This window comes from Canis aureus, chromosome 26 (genome assembly GCF_053574225.1).
Source record: "Canis aureus isolate CA01 chromosome 26, VMU_Caureus_v.1.0, whole genome shotgun sequence".
NCBI lineage: Eukaryota > Metazoa > Chordata > Mammalia > Carnivora > Canidae > Canis > Canis aureus.
In genome coordinates this window covers 32802800-32820383 of record NC_135636.1, presented here as the reverse complement: position 1 = coordinate 32820383, position 17584 = coordinate 32802800, and the positions used below count along the sequence as shown (strand labels likewise).

Below are 17584 nucleotides of genomic sequence, written 5' to 3'. Positions count from 1 at the left end.
TGATCACACCTTCAGGTAGCTTTCCCTTTTCTCATTCCATCAGGTTTTTGGCCTGGCAATACCCGCAACCCCGCCTAAACCCCACTCTCCACCGACTTTCCACGTGCATCTGGGCAACTGTCGAGTGCTGGGGGAAAGAAAATGCAACCATGCCATCTGTGCCTTGAATTCACGATCTCAGGGACGCCTGAAATATGTAAAACTATTAAAAAAAATTAAAGATCAGCGGTTGAGGGAGCACCTAACTTCGGTTCAGGGCATGATGCTGGGATCCGGATGGGATCCCACATCAGGCTCTTTGCAGGGAGCCTGCTTCTCCCTCTGCCTGTGTCTCTGCCTCTCTCTGTGTGTCTCTCATGAATAAATAAATAAAACCTTAAAAAAAATTAACGATCTCAGGGCACCTGGGTAGCTCAGAGGTTGAGCATCTGTCTTTGTCTCAGGTCGGGATCGGGATTGCATCCAGCATCACGCTCTCCGAGGGTGGCCTGCTTCTCCCTCTGCCTGTGTCTCTGCCTCTCTCTGTGTCTCTCATGAATAAATAAAATCTTTAAAAAAAAAAAAAAACTGAAACCGGTTGTCTATACTTGCTGTCTCTAGTTTTTCTCCCATTCTTTCTTGAACTGGTCCAAACAGGCTATGCCTCCACTGCTCAACTGAAATCTCTTGTCAAGATCATCAGCAGTGGGCAGCACCGGTGACCCAGCGGTTTAGTGCCGCCTTCAGCCCAGGTGTGATCCTGGGGTCCTAGGATCGAGTCCCATGTCGGGCTCTCTGCATGGAGCCTGCTTCTCCCTCTTCCTATGTCTCTGCCTCTCTCTGTGTGTCTGTCATGAATAAATGAATAAAATCTTTTTAAAAAAATCATCAGGAGCTCACCACAGCGCTAAATCCAATAGTCAGCTTTCAGGCTACATTTTGTGTAGATGAGAAAGCAAATGCACGACTGTGACGTGCTTCTTCATCAATGCAAGAGGTTAGCATTATTATTTGGAAACATAAAATAAACATATAAACATAAAATTGATGAATGCCCATTGCTACAAAGATACCTCTATTCTTCCCATCCTCTCCCTATCCCCAGCTTATCTGTGAAGTTTATCAAGCCTAAGTAAGAGGGCCTTCCATGTGTTCCTGCTCTGGCATCCAATATCCAGACGGATCCAAGAGAACACAGATCTCTATCCTCTTGCAAGACACCACCAAACTTCTGCATACGACGAAGACACGGCCCATGGTCTGGGGCTGTGCAACCACATAGCTTGTCAATGCCTCTATTACCAGAGGTAAAAAGTGAGAATAACCAGAGTCTCACTTGCTGTAGTGTTGTAGAAGTGTGAAGCAGTATGCAGTATTTTACCAAGAGGAAAAGGACTGGGGTGGGGTGGCAGGGAAGAGGACAGGGCAGGTCGGTGTACTCCAAGAACAGAAGAGAGTAGCAGCCCTGCTACATAGAAATATATCACCAAACATTCAAAAGTGTGAAATAGGGATGCCTGGGTGGCTCAGTGGTTAAGCTTCTGCCTTCAGCCCAGCACATGATCTTGGAGTCCTGGAATTGAGTCCCACATCAAGTTCCCTGCATGGAGCCTGCTTCCCCCTCTGCTTGTGTCTCTGCCTCTATCTCTCTCTCTCATGAATAAAATCTTTTTTAAAAAGTGTGAAATAATATATATATATATATATATATATATATATATATATATATATATGAGTTATTATGGGGCTCCTTGTTATTCTAAAGGGAACATTGGACAAAGCAAAGGTCATTCCCAACCACCCTTCTTTTCTTGAATTCCTCGGGTTCACCACCCCCCAGTCCAGAAAGATGTTTCCTCCATCTGAGCCCCCAGAGCTCCCTCTGCTGCAGGGGCCTCCCAGCAGAGCGTTCTGTGGTGGGGACAGGCACCAGGAGCCCTTCGCTGCCCTCTGTCCCAGGGAACACTTCTTTGTGAATTCAAATCAACATAATTCAAGTGAGCTCACAGCAATGACCACAGCCACGCTAGCAGGTGTTATTAAAAGGAATTTAATAATCGTAATTAAAAACTCTCAACAGTGAATTTTGTCACAGGCCTTGGCAGCTGGAAGCAACTCCAGGGGCATGCCCCTTTGGGGCGTGGTCGAGCCACGGTCTTGGATCGAGGCCCACCACTGCCACATGGCAAGGAGCTAACTGGAAGTTACTTCAATACAATATCAAAGATCCGCGAGGATTTTTTTAAAAAAAGTTTTAAATATATTAGACTCTCTTGATTGCCATTTTTACACAAAGCTGCTGATACAGTATACAGAGTTTTAACTTTTTTTTCACATAAAATACATTTTTCTTAAATGTTCTCTGTACATCAGTGGCTTCTGGTCTGGTGAATTATTGCGGAGGGCTGGGGGTCTGCAGACTTTTCCTCAGCGCGCAGAGCCAGGCCCCCGCACTGCGGCACTTGCAATGCCCGTGGGAAGCAGGCCCTCTGGAGAACCAGCCAACAAGAGTCTCCTGTCAAGGAGAGGTCTACAGCTTCTGGCAAACGGGGTCACTTCTGCAGAGTCAACCACTGACCACATGACCCTTTCCTCTTGTGTGCACTGGGGTGGGGGAGGCTGTCCCCAGGCCACAATAGCAACAGTTAAATACAGTCCCTCTGGGTATCTTGTAAAAACTGCACTTCTTGAAATTGCCCCAGTATCCTGCTTTGGGAAAGCAAGTGGGAGAGAGAGAGAGCTCAAGATCAAAAGGCATCTGACATCAATCACCAAAATCTTACTACAAAGCCAGCAAGCTGCGGTGGGGTAGGACAAGGGACACCCCCTTGTTTGTGTCCCTAAGCCCAGTGAAATTGACCAAACAGTGCAGAGCAGTTTAATCACTGCTACATATTTGATGGAGAATTATATCCTGAACTCTTCAGTAGATCTGGGCTTATTCAACTCCCCTGAGCTACTGGCTGGAAACTCACTATCTCATGATGGCCACCAATTTTCAGTGGTTTTGGGGCACAGAGTGGGGGAGCAAAGGCCAGAGCTCACAGTGAGCCATGTGGCACATGCTCTGGAAGTGGCCTCCTTTAATCGGCCAGGAACTGCCACCAGACCTGGTCTCAAGGGGAGCTGGGCATCTGGTAGACCTCACTAGCTTTCTTCCAGCTCCTTGCTCCACACTTCCCAGGAGGAGAGGCAGACACACGAGGAAAGCCTTCAGCGTTAAGGGAGAAGCTACTCGCCTCCCATTAGCCATCAGTGGGGCAGGAGGACTCCATGATAAATGAGCAAAAATGAGTTTCACAACCTGAGACACATTTGGCAGCAAATTCCAGACTGTTCTTCTACATACTGACCTCCAACTGCTATTATACAATGCCCCAAAGACACTGGCCTGAAGGCTGCTATATCGGAAAGTTCCAAATAGACTTGCAATGGTGTCTCCCTAGAACTCCAGACCCAGCATCTGCATTTAATGACAAATGTCATCCAGGGTCGGCCATGGCAATAGCTTCCTTGCCCCAGGGTTTCGTACTCTAGGGAGTCTAGGAGCTAGAAACTGGATTGAAGCAGGACCAGGATGAGGTCACTCTGTCTCAAATGAATTGAATGGGCCTGCTGATACCTGTGGTCCTTAAGGAATGAAAACTGTAAAACCCAGTCTCCTCAGCCTGTCTCATTCCTCCGTTATCCCCAGAACCTAACAGAGTGCCTGATGTGTCTCAGCTACTCAATAAATGACATGAGCAGATAAATGAAACACCGTGACCCCACCTTGTTCCTTGGCATCAAGGAGACCCACAGGAAAAGCTCCCCAGGAAGCCCTAATGAGGAATGGCTTACCCCGGCTGCAAATGAGGGCTAAAATGCCCGAGTCTGCAGGTGGCTCCTGTCAGGGAATCAGTGGGATTCCTGGCCTTCTAGATGGGAGATGAATGGCCCAGGAGGCAACAAGTGAGGGGAAAGGAAGGAACAGCCACAAGCACTCAGAGCGGGTAATACGTGCCTCCAGTCTCCAGCTCCTGAGCACAGCGCCCTCCTAGGAGTGTATGGCTTCCCTTGGCACTCTTCTGCTTACAGCTTATGTTGGCTCAAGAGGAATTCAGGGTCAGTCTAATCTGAACACTATTTTAAAGCCAAAAGTATGTGTGTTCTGGATCACCTCTGCCCTGCTGCAGCTCGAGGCTGACGTGATGGAGAGTCTGTCCCAGACACCAGGAACATGGGAGGCACCATGCCTACCTGTCTGCAGTCTCCTGAGCTGCTCCTCCACCCTCGACCAGATCTGTCCCGGAGCTGGGGCTGGTGCTGTGACCCTCCCTGCACCCAGGAGCCATTGGGTCGACAGTGACTCCACTGAGCCCTCTGGTCCAGCTGCCCTGCTCCTTGGGAAAGCATCAGCCAGGGCCCCTGGGATCCAACTCCCTCTCTGGGCTAGGGGGCCATGGAGGCCACAGTGGGGACTGGAACTGATAAGCAGCAGACCCCATTACTAGAACTGTGGCACAAGGGAGGCTCCTCCAGCCCCCTGGCCCGGGTGCCCCTCAGGGAGAATTTCGCATAGGCTCAGAAGGAAGAAGATTAGAGGGAACCCAGAGCTGTCCCCCAAATCCCAGAATCTGGGCCTAGGGGACCATTTCAGAGCTCTAAGGAGGTAGTTTTAGAACAAATAAAAGGTGCACAGAGCAGGAAATAATCCCATTGCTTATTAGGTACACCAGTAGGATTGACTGAGCCTATGGACAGTACCCAACTCATGGGCAGCAATTTCAAGGGGGCTCTTGAGAAATTACAGTAGAGAGGTGGTGGGCAGGGTCTGGGAGACCACTGGGCCATGCTGAGGCCCAACCACCCCCACCACTGCTCTCCAGAATGTAATGCAGGCTATGGGCCATGGGCACCTTGGATTTGCAGTCGGGGGGGGGGGGGGGGGGGCGTCACCACTCCCACAGGAGCAGGCTGGGAGCAGTCTCTGGGCCAGGCAGGATCTCACAAGGGCCACCTGGCAAACTTGTCTCCCCAAGCATTCCAGAAAAGGCAAAGCTGGGCCAGGGGTCCCACGCATTTACACTGAGAGGAGTGGGGGGGTCCCAGCGGTCCCTCACCTCCCTGCTCCCTCTGATGGCTTGGGCTGAGGAAGGCTGCTGACAGAGGCTGCACTGAAACCACCTGAATATTCACAAAGATCGCCCAGGGCACTTGAAGTAATTAACACCAACTCCCTCCTCATCCTGGAAAGCCCTTCTAAGGCAAGCTCCTCCCTCAGCTCTGTGCTCCCAACACCAGCCAGTCAACCTAGTGATCATGATGCTCTCCAGGAAAGAAAGCAAGGAAGCATTCAGTCACCTCCCACCTGGTGTTTTGCAGCCTACAAGAATTCTTTTAACAAATGCACTTCAGGACACACTAATTCGATTCCCCCTCCTCTCCAATTTTTGATACTTCCATCCAAACGTAAAATGTGATTTGGATTATTCCAGGGATGGAAGAGCCTGTTGCTCCCCCCTCGGCCTCCGGGTGGTCACACAGCTGGCTCCCGGCATGGGCCACGCTGTGGAGAGCAGGCCACTGCTCATCTCATGGACCCATGTGGGTTCATACCTCCCTCTGATCCAAGAGCAGACCTCCTGCTCCTTCCGGATGTGGACGGTGGCCCCAATCCCAGACTCCGAGTAGGACTGTGGGTCTCCACTCAGCAGGCCCCCTTCCCTGCTAAAGCCACGTTGGCAGTGGTGATGAAACAGAGTCAGCCTCCATCCTTTGGAGAAGAGCCCATAAATGATCAGTCCCACCTGCTTCCCATGAGCCCAGCTGGGTCATCCCTACACATGGCTGAGCGTGTGCATGTGTGTGTGCGTGTGTGCGTGTGCACACGCTGATATGTGATATGCGGGTACTGGTCCAGAGAAGCCTTTACCGACAACAGAACTGGAATCCCAGCCCCCCCTCCCAAAATCTGACAGCAGGGTGAGTCAGGAAGCCACTATGGGCCTTGTTTCTGATGACAGACAATGCAGCAAGAAGCAGAACCGCGGGAAGTGGCGATGCTACGGGCCGCTGGCTGAGAGGTGGGGTCAGCGTTCCTCTGGAAAGCAGAGCCCACCTCCCCACAAGCTGCCCTCTGATGTCTCCCCAGCTGGGGCTGCTGGGTGGGCCTGGATTCCAGAGACCCTCCCCCGAAGCATCTCTCTCCTCCGTCGCACAGAGACTAGGAGATGCGGCAGCAACCATGGACTTTCTCCTCCATCTCCTCCATGGGGGCCTTGAACTTCAGGAGCGGGGGGTCTCCGCTGGTGACCGTGTAATATACCGACGTTCCGTTGCTGCTGTACGGGGAAGTTCTGCCTCCGATCAAGGGGGCCTTGCCTTCGCTGCTGCTCTCGCCCGTCCTGGCCATGCTGCTGCCCAGGTGGGTGCTCAGGAACGGGTGGCTGAGCAGCTTGGCCGCAGCCCGCTGCCGCTTCAGCTCCAGAAGCGTTTGGGGGCTCTGTTCCTTGTAGCCACTCCAGGGAGGGGTGGCATCGGCCACGCCGGGGCTGCCATAGGCCATGTTGTAGTCAGGCACCTCGTGCACTTTCCAGACGTCCCCGTTGGACAGCGCATACTGGTAGGTGCTGACCGGAGCCCGGAGGCCGTTCTCAACAGGCCCATCCATTTCACTTCGTGGGATCTTGGTGGAAAACTCGGAGAGCAGCACGGGCTTCTCCAGCCGGGGGTTCTGAGGGGGAGAAGGACAACATTACCGGCCGGTTAGAGGACCTGAACCCACTCCCCACTTGCATCTCTGCTGAGGGCATTCTTGTCTGGGCCTGTCCTACCTCTGTTTGCCCAACTGGGCTGATTGGACCTCCATTCTGCTTCGGGGGACTCGCCATCTATGTGTGCTGGTAAAGCGGACTGATCCCCATCCTTGCTGCAGGGGCTGGACCATGACCCCCGGGACTGGCCAGTCTACATGCTCACTGCAAGAATTGGTTCTTTTTTTTTTTTTTTTTAAGACTTTATTTATTCATGAGAGACACACAGAGAGAGAGGCAGAGACAGAGGCAGAGGAGAAGCAGGCTCCATGCAGGGAGCCCGATATGGGACTCGATCCCAGGATCCCGGGATCACAACCTGAGCCAAAGACAGATGCTCAACCACTAAGCCACCTAGTACCTCAGGAATTGATTCCTTTTTTTTTTTTTTTTACTGAGGATATCTTTAATGTTTTCTGCAACTCCAAAACCAGGATGTTTCACACAATTTCAGCACTTTGCTTTTTAAGGTGATTACTTTTTCAGGAATTGATTCTTGACTGAAAGTGATTCCATGAAACTCCACCCTGGGACTTGGCCAGAATAATCGAGATAGAGTTCTGTCTGTGCAGAGCTGGAGGGTGGTGAGAATGATGGAAGTGGGAGGCTGAGGAGACTGCATGTCAAAGGGTCTGCATGACAGTGATGTTGACGTGAAGGGGAACCCAAGGGGTGCACTCGGAGCCCCAGGATCCAGCTGGTCCCAGACTCTGCAGCTACGTAAGTCGAAAAAATCCTGTTTTGTGTCAACCGATTTTAGCTGAGTTTTTGGTCACTTGCAATCTTTCCTCTGTACTCCCGGCAAATACCCACTCCAAACAGCAGAGATTCTAACCCAGAAATCCCTGGATAACAAGAGCTTTCAGAGACTAGAAACTAAATGGTAGCTACATGTGGTGATCACAAAAATGTAAAGCACAGTAAAACTCACCATAAATGAAGTCAAAGACACATTTTAAAAACTACAACATATGTGACAGAAAAGGGACTAATTTCCCAAATAAACAAGAACTCTTAAGAGTCCGTTTCAAAAAGCCCAACTCTGCAAGAGAAAAAAAAACAACAAAAGACACTGATGTGTAGCTCAGAGCAATGATAATAATAATAATAATAATAATAATAATGTTGTTATTATTAAACATATGCTATTATGTTTATAGCATATAAACACGGGAGAAAATATTCAACCTCACTCATAATTAATTACATAAAAATTAAAGCAACAAAATCTTTTTACCTATCACATTGACAAATATTTTAAAAATGTGTTATGACTCAGTGTCGGCAAGAGTGTAGGAAAACAGGCAGGTACCGAAATTGCCACAATCTCTCTGGAGGAGAGTATCACATCATCCTCCATCCCCCACCTAAAATTCATTTTTAAGGAAGAATGTATACCTTGCACCAGCAAGCCAATTTCTAGGACTTCATTTCAGAGATATATGTTCCCTTAGGGGAGAAAAGCCTGAAAGTCACCATTAGGCAGGTGGTAAATTATGGCAAGTACTTGTCCTAGAATGTTCTGCATCTGGGAAAAAGAATGAAGGCAATCTTCCTGTGCTGACTCATGATTCCAAGAATCTCCATTTCTTGGAAAGATCTCCAAGAAATCTACAATTGGGTTAGAACATGGTAAGGTGAGGGGCACTTTCCATAGCAAGCTTCCTTTTATGTGTGCATATTCTTTTTGTTTTTAAATGGCTCCTTTGAGCTATTCAGGCAGAGCCATGATGCCACATTTGGGGCATCTTTTTTTCAGTTTGAATTTTTGTTATCTATTTTATTTACTTCTGGAATGGCCCTAGAAAAGACCATTCTTCATTGTCTAAATCAGTGCTTCTCTAACTCAATGTGGATATGAGTCACCTGTGGCTCTTGTTAAAATGCACATGCTGAATCACCAGGTCTGGGTTGGGACTTGAATTTCAGAGTTTCTAACAATCTCCGGACAATGATTTGACTAGCAGGGATCTAAGACACTGGTTCTCAGTTTTGGATGCACATTAGAATCACCATGGGGAGTTAGAAACACATGTACAATGACAATCTGGAAAGGGTATGTTGTGTGATTCCCACTCTATGACACCTGGAAAATGCAAAAACCATGGAGACAGTAAAAAGATCACTGGTTGTAGGGGACTCAGGGGAGGGAGGGAGGGATAGCGAGAGTGAAAGTATTCTGTATGAAACTTTAACGATAGATGTATGACATTACACATTCATCAACATCCACAGAATGTGAAACACCAAGGGTAAACCCTAACATAAACTATGGACTTCACTTAATAATCATGTATCAATATTGTTAATCAATGATAATATACCTACTACACTAATGCAAGATGTTAATACCAGTGGAAATCAGGGGACATGATGATGGGGTGGTGTGGAAACTGTATGTACTTCGTACATATTTTCTATAAACTACAACTGCTCCCAAAAAATCAAGTCTATAATTTTTTTAAAAAATACATAAATACAATACCTGGGCCCCAAGCACAAAGATTCAGATGTCATTAGTCTGGGTAGCAACCAAGACATCAGAATTTTTTAAAAAACAAAAACAAAAACACCTCCCCAGGTGATTTTCTTGCACAGTTAAGTTTGTGAACCACTGGTTTAAGAGATCAGGCTGTTGGGATCATTCCTGAGCTTTGTACCATACCAGGGAGTCAGCTCTGCCAAAGTAGGTACAGGGCTGAACAAAACAGCCCTGTCAGCTAACCGGATAGAGTCTTGGCAGAAACCCGACTTGCGGGTCAGACTGAGCACACTCCCTTAGATGAGTGGTTTTCAAATTCTTGTGTGCATCCGAATCCCCTGGAGGGTTAGTTAAAACACAAGATGCTGGTTAAACCCAGAGCCCAGAGTTTATGATTCAGTACATCTGGGATAGGGCCAGAGAATTCACATTTCTAACAAGTTCCCGGGTGCTGCTACTGCTGCTCCAGGGACCACACTTTGAGAATGTCTACCTTAGGGCAGCCCTGGTGGCACAGCTGTTTAGCGCCGCCTGCAGCCCAGGGCGTGATCCTGGAGGTCCAGGATCGAGTCCCACGTCGGGCTCCCTGCATGGAGCCTGCTTCTCCCTCTGCCTATCTCTCTGCCTGTCTCTCTCTCTGAATGAATGAATGAATGAATAAATAAATAAATAAATAAATAAATAAATAAATAAATAAATAAATCTTTAAAAAAAAAAAAAGAGAGAATGTCTACCTTAGAGACTATCACAGCCTTGCCAATACCTAAAGCCTAGAAAGGGGTAAGTAGGAAAAAGGAAGGCGCTCCAGGCCTTGTAGCTGTTCCTTGCAATCTCCTTGGTTTCTCCCAGGATGAGACCAGGATCTGGGGCTCTGGTCCCTGACAGTTGCCCTTGTGGTTGGACTGAACGACTAGGTGACTGGCCTGAAGCTCAGAGCCCCTTCCTTCTTCTTTGCTTTGCAAAGTAACCCCTCTGTTTGCCTTCTACCTAACACCCAAGCAAACCACAGCCTTGATGAGGAACCATAGAAGTTAACAACAAACTCAGGCCTCTGCCTCCCACCCCATCCCCTGCAGGGCTAATGATTTATGCGGCTTCCATGCCAACGAGCACTTCTGGCAGAGTCCTGGGCCTGTGAGATCTGAACAAACACAGGGGCAGGTGTGGAGGAGGAGCTGCTTCTGTGCGGATGTCTTTAAGAATCTCAGTCTCTCCCACAGATCACTAGGGAAAAGAGAAAAAACCCAACCGCAAGGGGCAAAAGAACAAACACTGCACATAAGAAGATAAGCAGACGGCCAATAAGTACATGAAAATGCGTTCGATGCTGTCCACCATCAGGGAGATACAGATTTAAAATGTGAGCTAGCACAGCAAGCCTGCCAGGATGGCTCGGATGAACAGGGATGAGTGCACACTGAGGGTCGGCAGGAGGAGCTCAAATAGGATTTAGGGGAGAGCAGAGAAAGTACAGTCACCCTGGAAAATTGCTTGGCAATATCTCTAGGAGCCTCCCCATGACTCATTCTGCATTCCTGAGTATGCAATCCTACAGAAAATAGGGCTTATGCCCACTGAAAAATATGGATAAGAATGTTTTGAGCAGCTTTATTCAAAATAGCCCCGAATTTGGAACAACCCAAATGTCCAGCAAGATGGACATGAACATCTACAATTAAACAACAGAACTAAACACAGTTAAACAACAGAACTCTCCAGAGCAATGAAAAGCAATGAACTACTGCTAGGGGTCTGCACAGTGGGGAAGGCAGTCAGCTACAAAAGACCTCACACCACCTGGGTCCATTCACATGCAGGTGCCTTGGGAATCCCTTTCCAGCTCAAAGGTAAACAGTGGCTACCCTTGGGGTGGGAAGACCCCCCCCCCATAGAGAACGTGGGAGCTTTCTGGGGGGATGGAAGTGCTCTACACATTCACCAGAGGCCACCCATTTATAAAAAGTTCACTGAAAAATCCATGCAAGATTTGTGTGCTGTCCCTAAATTCAGCGCGCTCCCAAAGAGAAGATAAATAAAGCATGGCTGGAAGACATTTGAAATGTGATGTGATTTCAGTCCACAGCGCTCTTTTCTCCCCAAACCCCCGAGCTCAGGGACCAGGAAGAACAAAGCCTCCAAGGGGCCGGCTCCATCCCCAGCCAGGGCTTTGACTGGATTCCCTTGGGTGGGCATCTTCCCGGGCTGATGAAAAGCCTGCAGGTGACCTCTCTGTCCCAGCTGGGGAGCAGGGTCCCGCTGAGACACGCGGGTGCGCTGGGCTAGTCTGTGTGCATCCCGCCAGAGCAGTACTCTCTAGAAATGCTGTCAGCTGCTCATGGTTGGTGGCAGTTCCAAAAAGGCAGAGCACTGCTGGGATGGTCAGCCTCATCCTTTTCATCCCCAGCAATTCTGCTCTGGCCACAAACTGGCTGGCCCCTAAGCCACAAGACAGCAGCCACGCACGAAACCTGAGTGTGCCGATACCAAGTCAAATAGCACCCTCCCCAAATTCACGGCCACCCCACACCTCCAAATGCAACGTTTGTTGGAGGCAGGGTCTTTGCAGATGTAATACATTGAGACCAAGTCATACTGGATTAGGGTGGGCGCTAATCCAGTGACCACTGTCTTTCTAAGAAGAGAAAGCAGAGACACAGACACAAGGAAGAAGGCCATGTGGCGATGGAAGCAGAGACTGGAGTCACGTGAGCAAAAGCCAGGGAATGCCTGAGCCATGGGAACTGGGGGAGATGCCTGGCACAGATTCCCTTTCAGAGCCCCCAGAAGAAAGCAACCCTGGTGACACGTTGATTTTAGACTTCTGGCCTCCAGAACTCCAGAACTTCTGTTCTGAGCCACTGAGTTTGTGGTAATGCGATACAGCGGTCCTCGGAAACCAACACAGCATCCCCCTAAGAAAGCAGTCCAAGGCCCAGACCACTGGCTACCACTGGACCCGGCTTCTTAGAGCCCCTATCAATACCCTACTCCGTTTTTCAAAAAAAGTTTTTCCAACCAGATGTACACAATTCTCAACGTCATGTTCTGTTCCCCACCTCCCTCAAAAAAAAGTTCAGTGCCTTTAGTGCCCAGGGTGGCTGCTGTACCGAACCTCTCTTCTGGGAAGCCCAGAACCAGATTTGGCAGTTACTTCCTGTCCGTTATGAGACCATATGGGGTGCCAAAGCTCCCAGCTCTGACTCCCACACCCCCAGGACTGCCTCATTAACCATGGGAGCCACCAGCATCAATGGAGATCCAGCTGGTGTAAGGGTGCTGCCCAGCTACCCGCCCTCTGAAGGCTCCGAGATGAAGAGGTCAAGACCAGGCAGGGGCCATGTCCTCCTCCCAAGTCCTCAGCTGGCACTGAGGCAGGGCGCCAAGCCACTCACTGGGTCCTTATTCTCTTGGTCTGTCCTGGGCTCCCTGACATCTCCGTTGTAGGTGGAGGTTCGCTGGTCCTCTGCGGTGCTCCGCTGCTGCCACAGGATGGCCTCTCCCTCATACTCTTTCCTGTACAGGTTGGTCCTGTCCGACAGGCTGGCTCGACGCACCACCTTCCTGAGGGGAGAGAGGAGGTGCTGGAGGCCTGTGCCCAGGGGACCACAGGTAGGAGCACCCCGCGGGGACCACGGCCAGTCTGCCCTGACTCACCCACGGCTCCCTGCACTAGATGTCCTCCGGCTCAAGGATGACTTGTGTCTCAGCTGCGACTTCATGATCACGTCATGCTTGTGTTTGAGCTCCAACAGCAAGACTTTGAATTCCTCCTCCTCACACAGGTCTGAAGGGGTAGAGGAGGCTGTTGTGGGGAGCAGTGCAGGGGCCAGTGGCCCCCAAGGGCCCTCCAGGCTACAGGAGCTGCCACCCCCATGCATTGAAAACTCCCAGCATATTTGGGGGCATCCAAGGAGGGCAGTAAACAATGCCGGCCTCACTTTCTGGGCCACCCCAATCCTTAGAGAATAAGAACAGGAAGCCTGGAATCTATACAGTCTCAGCTCCTAAGGCTCTCAGCTATGACAAAAAGATCCATCCACCTCCAGTAGTTTCCAATGGGAGTCAGTGATATAAGAAGTATCAAAAGAAACAAGCAGATGCTCTGTGTCACCCAAGCCAAAACTTCTATATATATTTCAAATCATATATACCTACCCACTCAATCCATCCAATCCCTCCAGTCATCTATCCACCTACTCACTGACCCAACCATCCATCCATAGACTCATCCCCTATCCTCCCCCATTCACTGATCCATCCATCTACCCATCCATACATTTATCTATCCATCCATCCAGCTGTCCATCTGTACGTTAATCTACCCTTCATTAATTTATTCATTTATCCTTTGACCCATCCACCCACCAATATACCATTTGGCCAACTATCATCACACTATTCACCAAATAATTAATGAGTACCTATGTGTAACTAGGTTTGATGCTGGACTTACCTATTGGCATCTCATCCATGGATGTCCTAGCACTGAGACTGGCCCCATGGGACACCAATAGCTCTGCCATCTGCATCTGCAACAACAGGAAGAAGCCCATATTCCCCCTGGGCTCAAAAAGCCTAGGAGGTAGAGAGAGTGCCCAAGGTTTCTCGGCATATAGCATAAAGAATGATGAGGCAAAGCCAGTTCCCAAGGAAGGCGCTGCACCCTGAAGCCAGGAATACTGGCAACACAATGGACTTGACACCTCCTCCAGCATGCCTGGATCATGCCAAGGGATAGTAGAAGGAGTCAGCTGTAAATCTAGAGCTGCCAGGTATCTAAGAAGGGGCTAAAAAAGCTGCAATCAGACTTTTATATCTGGGGAATGAAGGGAGAAACTGCTTATCAGGAATGTACAGAATTTTCTAATTTGGCAAATGTGATTATTATCTTCTTAGGATACAACTTCTTAAATGTTTTTATAAACTTTCTAGGTCTTTTCCGGTCCCACAAACTAGCTGTAGTGCACACCTTAAGTGGGTCTTGTGAACCACTGCCAGCCCAAAGCACAGTGGGTGGGTCCCACCTGCCCACCCTCACCACCCCACTGCTGAGAGTTACCTGTCCCCAGAAGGCAGCCGCATGCAGAGGCTCCCAGCCATCCCAGTCTTTCACGTCCACGCGCACCCCATGGTCCAGGAGGAGCTCAGCTGCCCGCAGGTATCCATTGGCTCCAGCTATGTGCAGCTGAAGGACAGGGGGAAAGTGAGCATTCCCTATGGGCACCAGTCCCACTTCTGTAAGTGGGACAGCCCTCTTCCCAACCCAAATCCCAGCTCATTCCCAGGGATAGGAGAATGGGATAGAATGAGGGAGAAATTCAGCCACGTTGCAAAGTATTATTAAGGCCACTCTTCATCCTGTGGTTGGCCTGAGAGCCCCTGTGGCTAGAGCAACGGCATTTACTGAGTCCCTACTGTGTGCTGAGCTCTGAGGAAGGGGTTTCAGAGGCCCGATGCGGTGGTTTCAAAATGTCTACAAATTCTTTGACATACTTCCCTTAAAGATGAAGTTTAATTCCTCTTGCCTTGAGTGTGGGCCAGAACAAGTGACTCAGTTCTAACAAGTAGGACATTGTGAAGTGGTGGTGTATGATTTCTGAGGTGAGGTCATTAGAGGCATCACTGCTTCTAACTTTTGCTCTCTTGGATCAATCACTCTAGAATAAAGTGGCTGTCGTGTAGTACAGACCCTTCAGCAGCTCTAAGGAGAGCCCGTAAGGAGGTGAAACACTGAGGCCTCCTGCCGATAGCCAGCACTAACTGGCCAGCCATGTGAGAGCACCATTTTGGAAGTGGGTCTTCCAGTCTTGGTCAAGTCTTCAGATGTCTGCAGCCTCATGAGAGACCCTAAGCCAGAGCCACCCAGCTAAGCTGTTCTCAATTCCCTAACCACAGAAAACCAGGTGAGATAATAAATAATTATTATTGCTTCAAGAGGCTAAGTTTGGGGTCATTCATTACACAATTGGCAACCAGTACCTCCAATAAAGGAAAGTCTCATGTTGAGGCCACAACTCCTCTACCTGAAACCATTCCAGGCCTCTGGTGATGGGACCCCACCCTGCGGACCTCACTTGTCCCATCTGCTTGATCTCCAGAAAGTCCACAAAGCATTTAGCACATGACAGACCCTCAGTTTGTGATCAACATTCTCAGAGTCGTGAGTGATGACAAGGTACACCACGGGACCATGTGAAGGAGTAAGGAGACAAGGTAAAGAGAAACCAACTGCCCAGCCGAGGTGGGAGGCAGAGGTGAGAGCCCACGGAGGCCAGCAGAAGGCTGGCTGGGAGGAAACCAGAGAGCTCTGGGCAGGGGGTTGAGGTCTGGGGCAACCAAGCTCCAGGCAGTGGGACAGAGAAGGCATGGCCTCAAGACACAGCCTTGATGGTCAGATGCTGGCTTGTTCTAGGCTAAAGTTGCTATAAGGTCCTGGCAAACAGAGGTTTCTCCTTTATTTTTCAATTTGCAGAATAAGCCTGGGGTGTGATCTGGTACAGGCATCCATGAAAATTAAAATAATCATCTGATTTATAAATGTGTGATGTTTTCCAATTGTGGAGGATGACACCTGGCAGGGCCAGCCAGACATTACAAACTGTACGGCCTCATACTTGGCTGGGAATAAAAAGGCATGACTGGGACAGTGATTTCATTAATAATAATAATGTGAATCACTAATATCTACTGAGAATTTAGAGAATCCATACCAAGCACCTACATGCAAAATCTCATTCATTCCTCCATTCAGTGAGGAAGGGACTATTAGTATTCCCACTCTATTGGGATGACCTGAGACTTCATATGGGCCTGGCCCATGTGATATAGGCCACCCTGTGGCCAGCCTCAGTCCAAGAGGGCCAGCCATGTGTCTGGAGGGCCCAGCCACAGACCTAAAGGAGCTCCAGCCAGGGTGGGCCATGCCCAGGGACAGCCGGGCTTTGCCCTCATACTACAGTGTTCAGTCTCACTACGTGACCCTATCTTTGGGTGCTGGGCTCAGCAGGGACCCAGTTAATAGAAAAGGGCATGAGACAGAGGGTGGAGCTCAGAAACCAGATGGTCTGAGAAGCCCAGTTATGACACGTGGGCCACCAGATCAGGCCCCAGGGGCTATGAGGGATCTTCGTACTGCTGAGCCCTACCAAGTAAGCTCAAGATTCTGAGACTCAAAAGTGCTTATGACTAGCATGGACCCCAAGCCTAGGCCAGGGCCCAGCCATCGGCGGGAAGATGGGGGTGCAGTACATGGGCCTTTGAAGCCCATGTTCCTGTTTTCAGTTTAGAGCATCAAAAGCAGACCCTCCCCAATAACTGGGCTGCACTGTGCTACGAGAGTCTACGAAGAGAGGTCAAAGTTTCCCATCCCTCGCACTTGAGCTGAAAGGATGAGTGGAGCCAATCGGGCAGACCTGAGAGAGAAGAGGGTTCCATTGTTCTCTATCTCCAGGGTCTAGGGAAGCATGTGGCACACAGGTGTGTGTGTGACTGGATGGATGAATGAACCGATGGATGGATGGATGGATGACTGGCGGTGTCTGGACTCGGGCATCAAAGAACCCAGAGAGGCTGTCGTGGTGAGATTCAGGGAAGCTGCTGAGGCAGGGAGGAGGGGTGGGAAAAGAGATCCTAAGGCAGGGGAATGAATGGAAGGTGCAAAGCAAGATGGCACAGGCAAGTGGATGGATGGTGGCTCCAGTCTTTGCATACATGGGAGACCCCACTGGAGGGGGCCAACATAATGAGCTCAGATGGACATCTGGAACGTGAGGTGGAGGAGCTGGGAGACAGAGCTGGTGGACAACAGGGCTCCCGACTCTCCACCCCAGCTGAGACTGGCCAGATTCTCAAAGAGGCTGAGCCCTGCTCTGTTAATTCTCCACATTCCAGGGCCAACCGTGGCCCCAAAGCAGGTCTGGAGGAAGTTCAAGGCCACAGATGGGCCCCAACCGTATAAGCTTAATTTCCACCAAGTGCTGGCCCATGTCAGCCTCAGCTGGTTTTGGTTCTGGTACTGACCCCGCAGCCCCAACCCCGCCTGGCCCGTCTGCTCACCAGTGTGGCGCCCTGGGCATCTATCCAGTCAAGGTCTTGGCCCGCCGCGATCATACAGTGGATGTCTGCAATCATCTGCTGCTCAGGAGCCGCCCGCATCTCATTGATTTTCTCTTGGGTGATGCCTGTGGAGGGAAGGGGGGACTGAGTCAGCACCCCAGGCCTAGGCCCCATGCAGGGAGGAGTAGCAGGGCAGATGGGCAGGGCACAGCTCCTGCTCCCCAGGGTCCACCGGGCAAGGGAGTCGCTGCCATGCCCATAGGTTCTTATCTCC

The 17584-nt window shown here is 49.9% G+C and overlaps 1 protein-coding gene across 2 annotated transcripts in view; it reads right to left on the bottom strand.

The window, feature by feature from the left end:
* Positions 1 to 2013: 2013 nt before the first annotated feature.
* PPP1R16B (protein phosphatase 1 regulatory subunit 16B) overlaps positions 2014 to 17584 on the bottom strand; it is a 93235-nt gene continuing 77664 nt past the window's right edge. Inside the window, exons 6-11 of one of the 2 annotated variants that reach the window (XM_077873156.1) lie at positions 17311 to 17435; positions 14315 to 14440; positions 13709 to 13784; positions 12910 to 13039; positions 12648 to 12816; positions 2014 to 6694 (exon numbers count right to left, since the gene is read on the bottom strand). In XM_077873156.1, the coding sequence (XP_077729282.1) occupies positions 6185 to 6694; positions 12648 to 12816; positions 12910 to 13039; positions 13709 to 13784; positions 14315 to 14440; positions 17311 to 17435 (1136 nt within the window). In that variant the 3' untranslated portion in view covers positions 2014 to 6184. The remainder of the gene's footprint in view (positions 6695 to 12647; positions 12817 to 12909; positions 13040 to 13708; positions 13785 to 14314; positions 14441 to 17310; positions 17436 to 17584) is intronic. The other variant, XM_077873157.1, reaches the window with a different exon arrangement.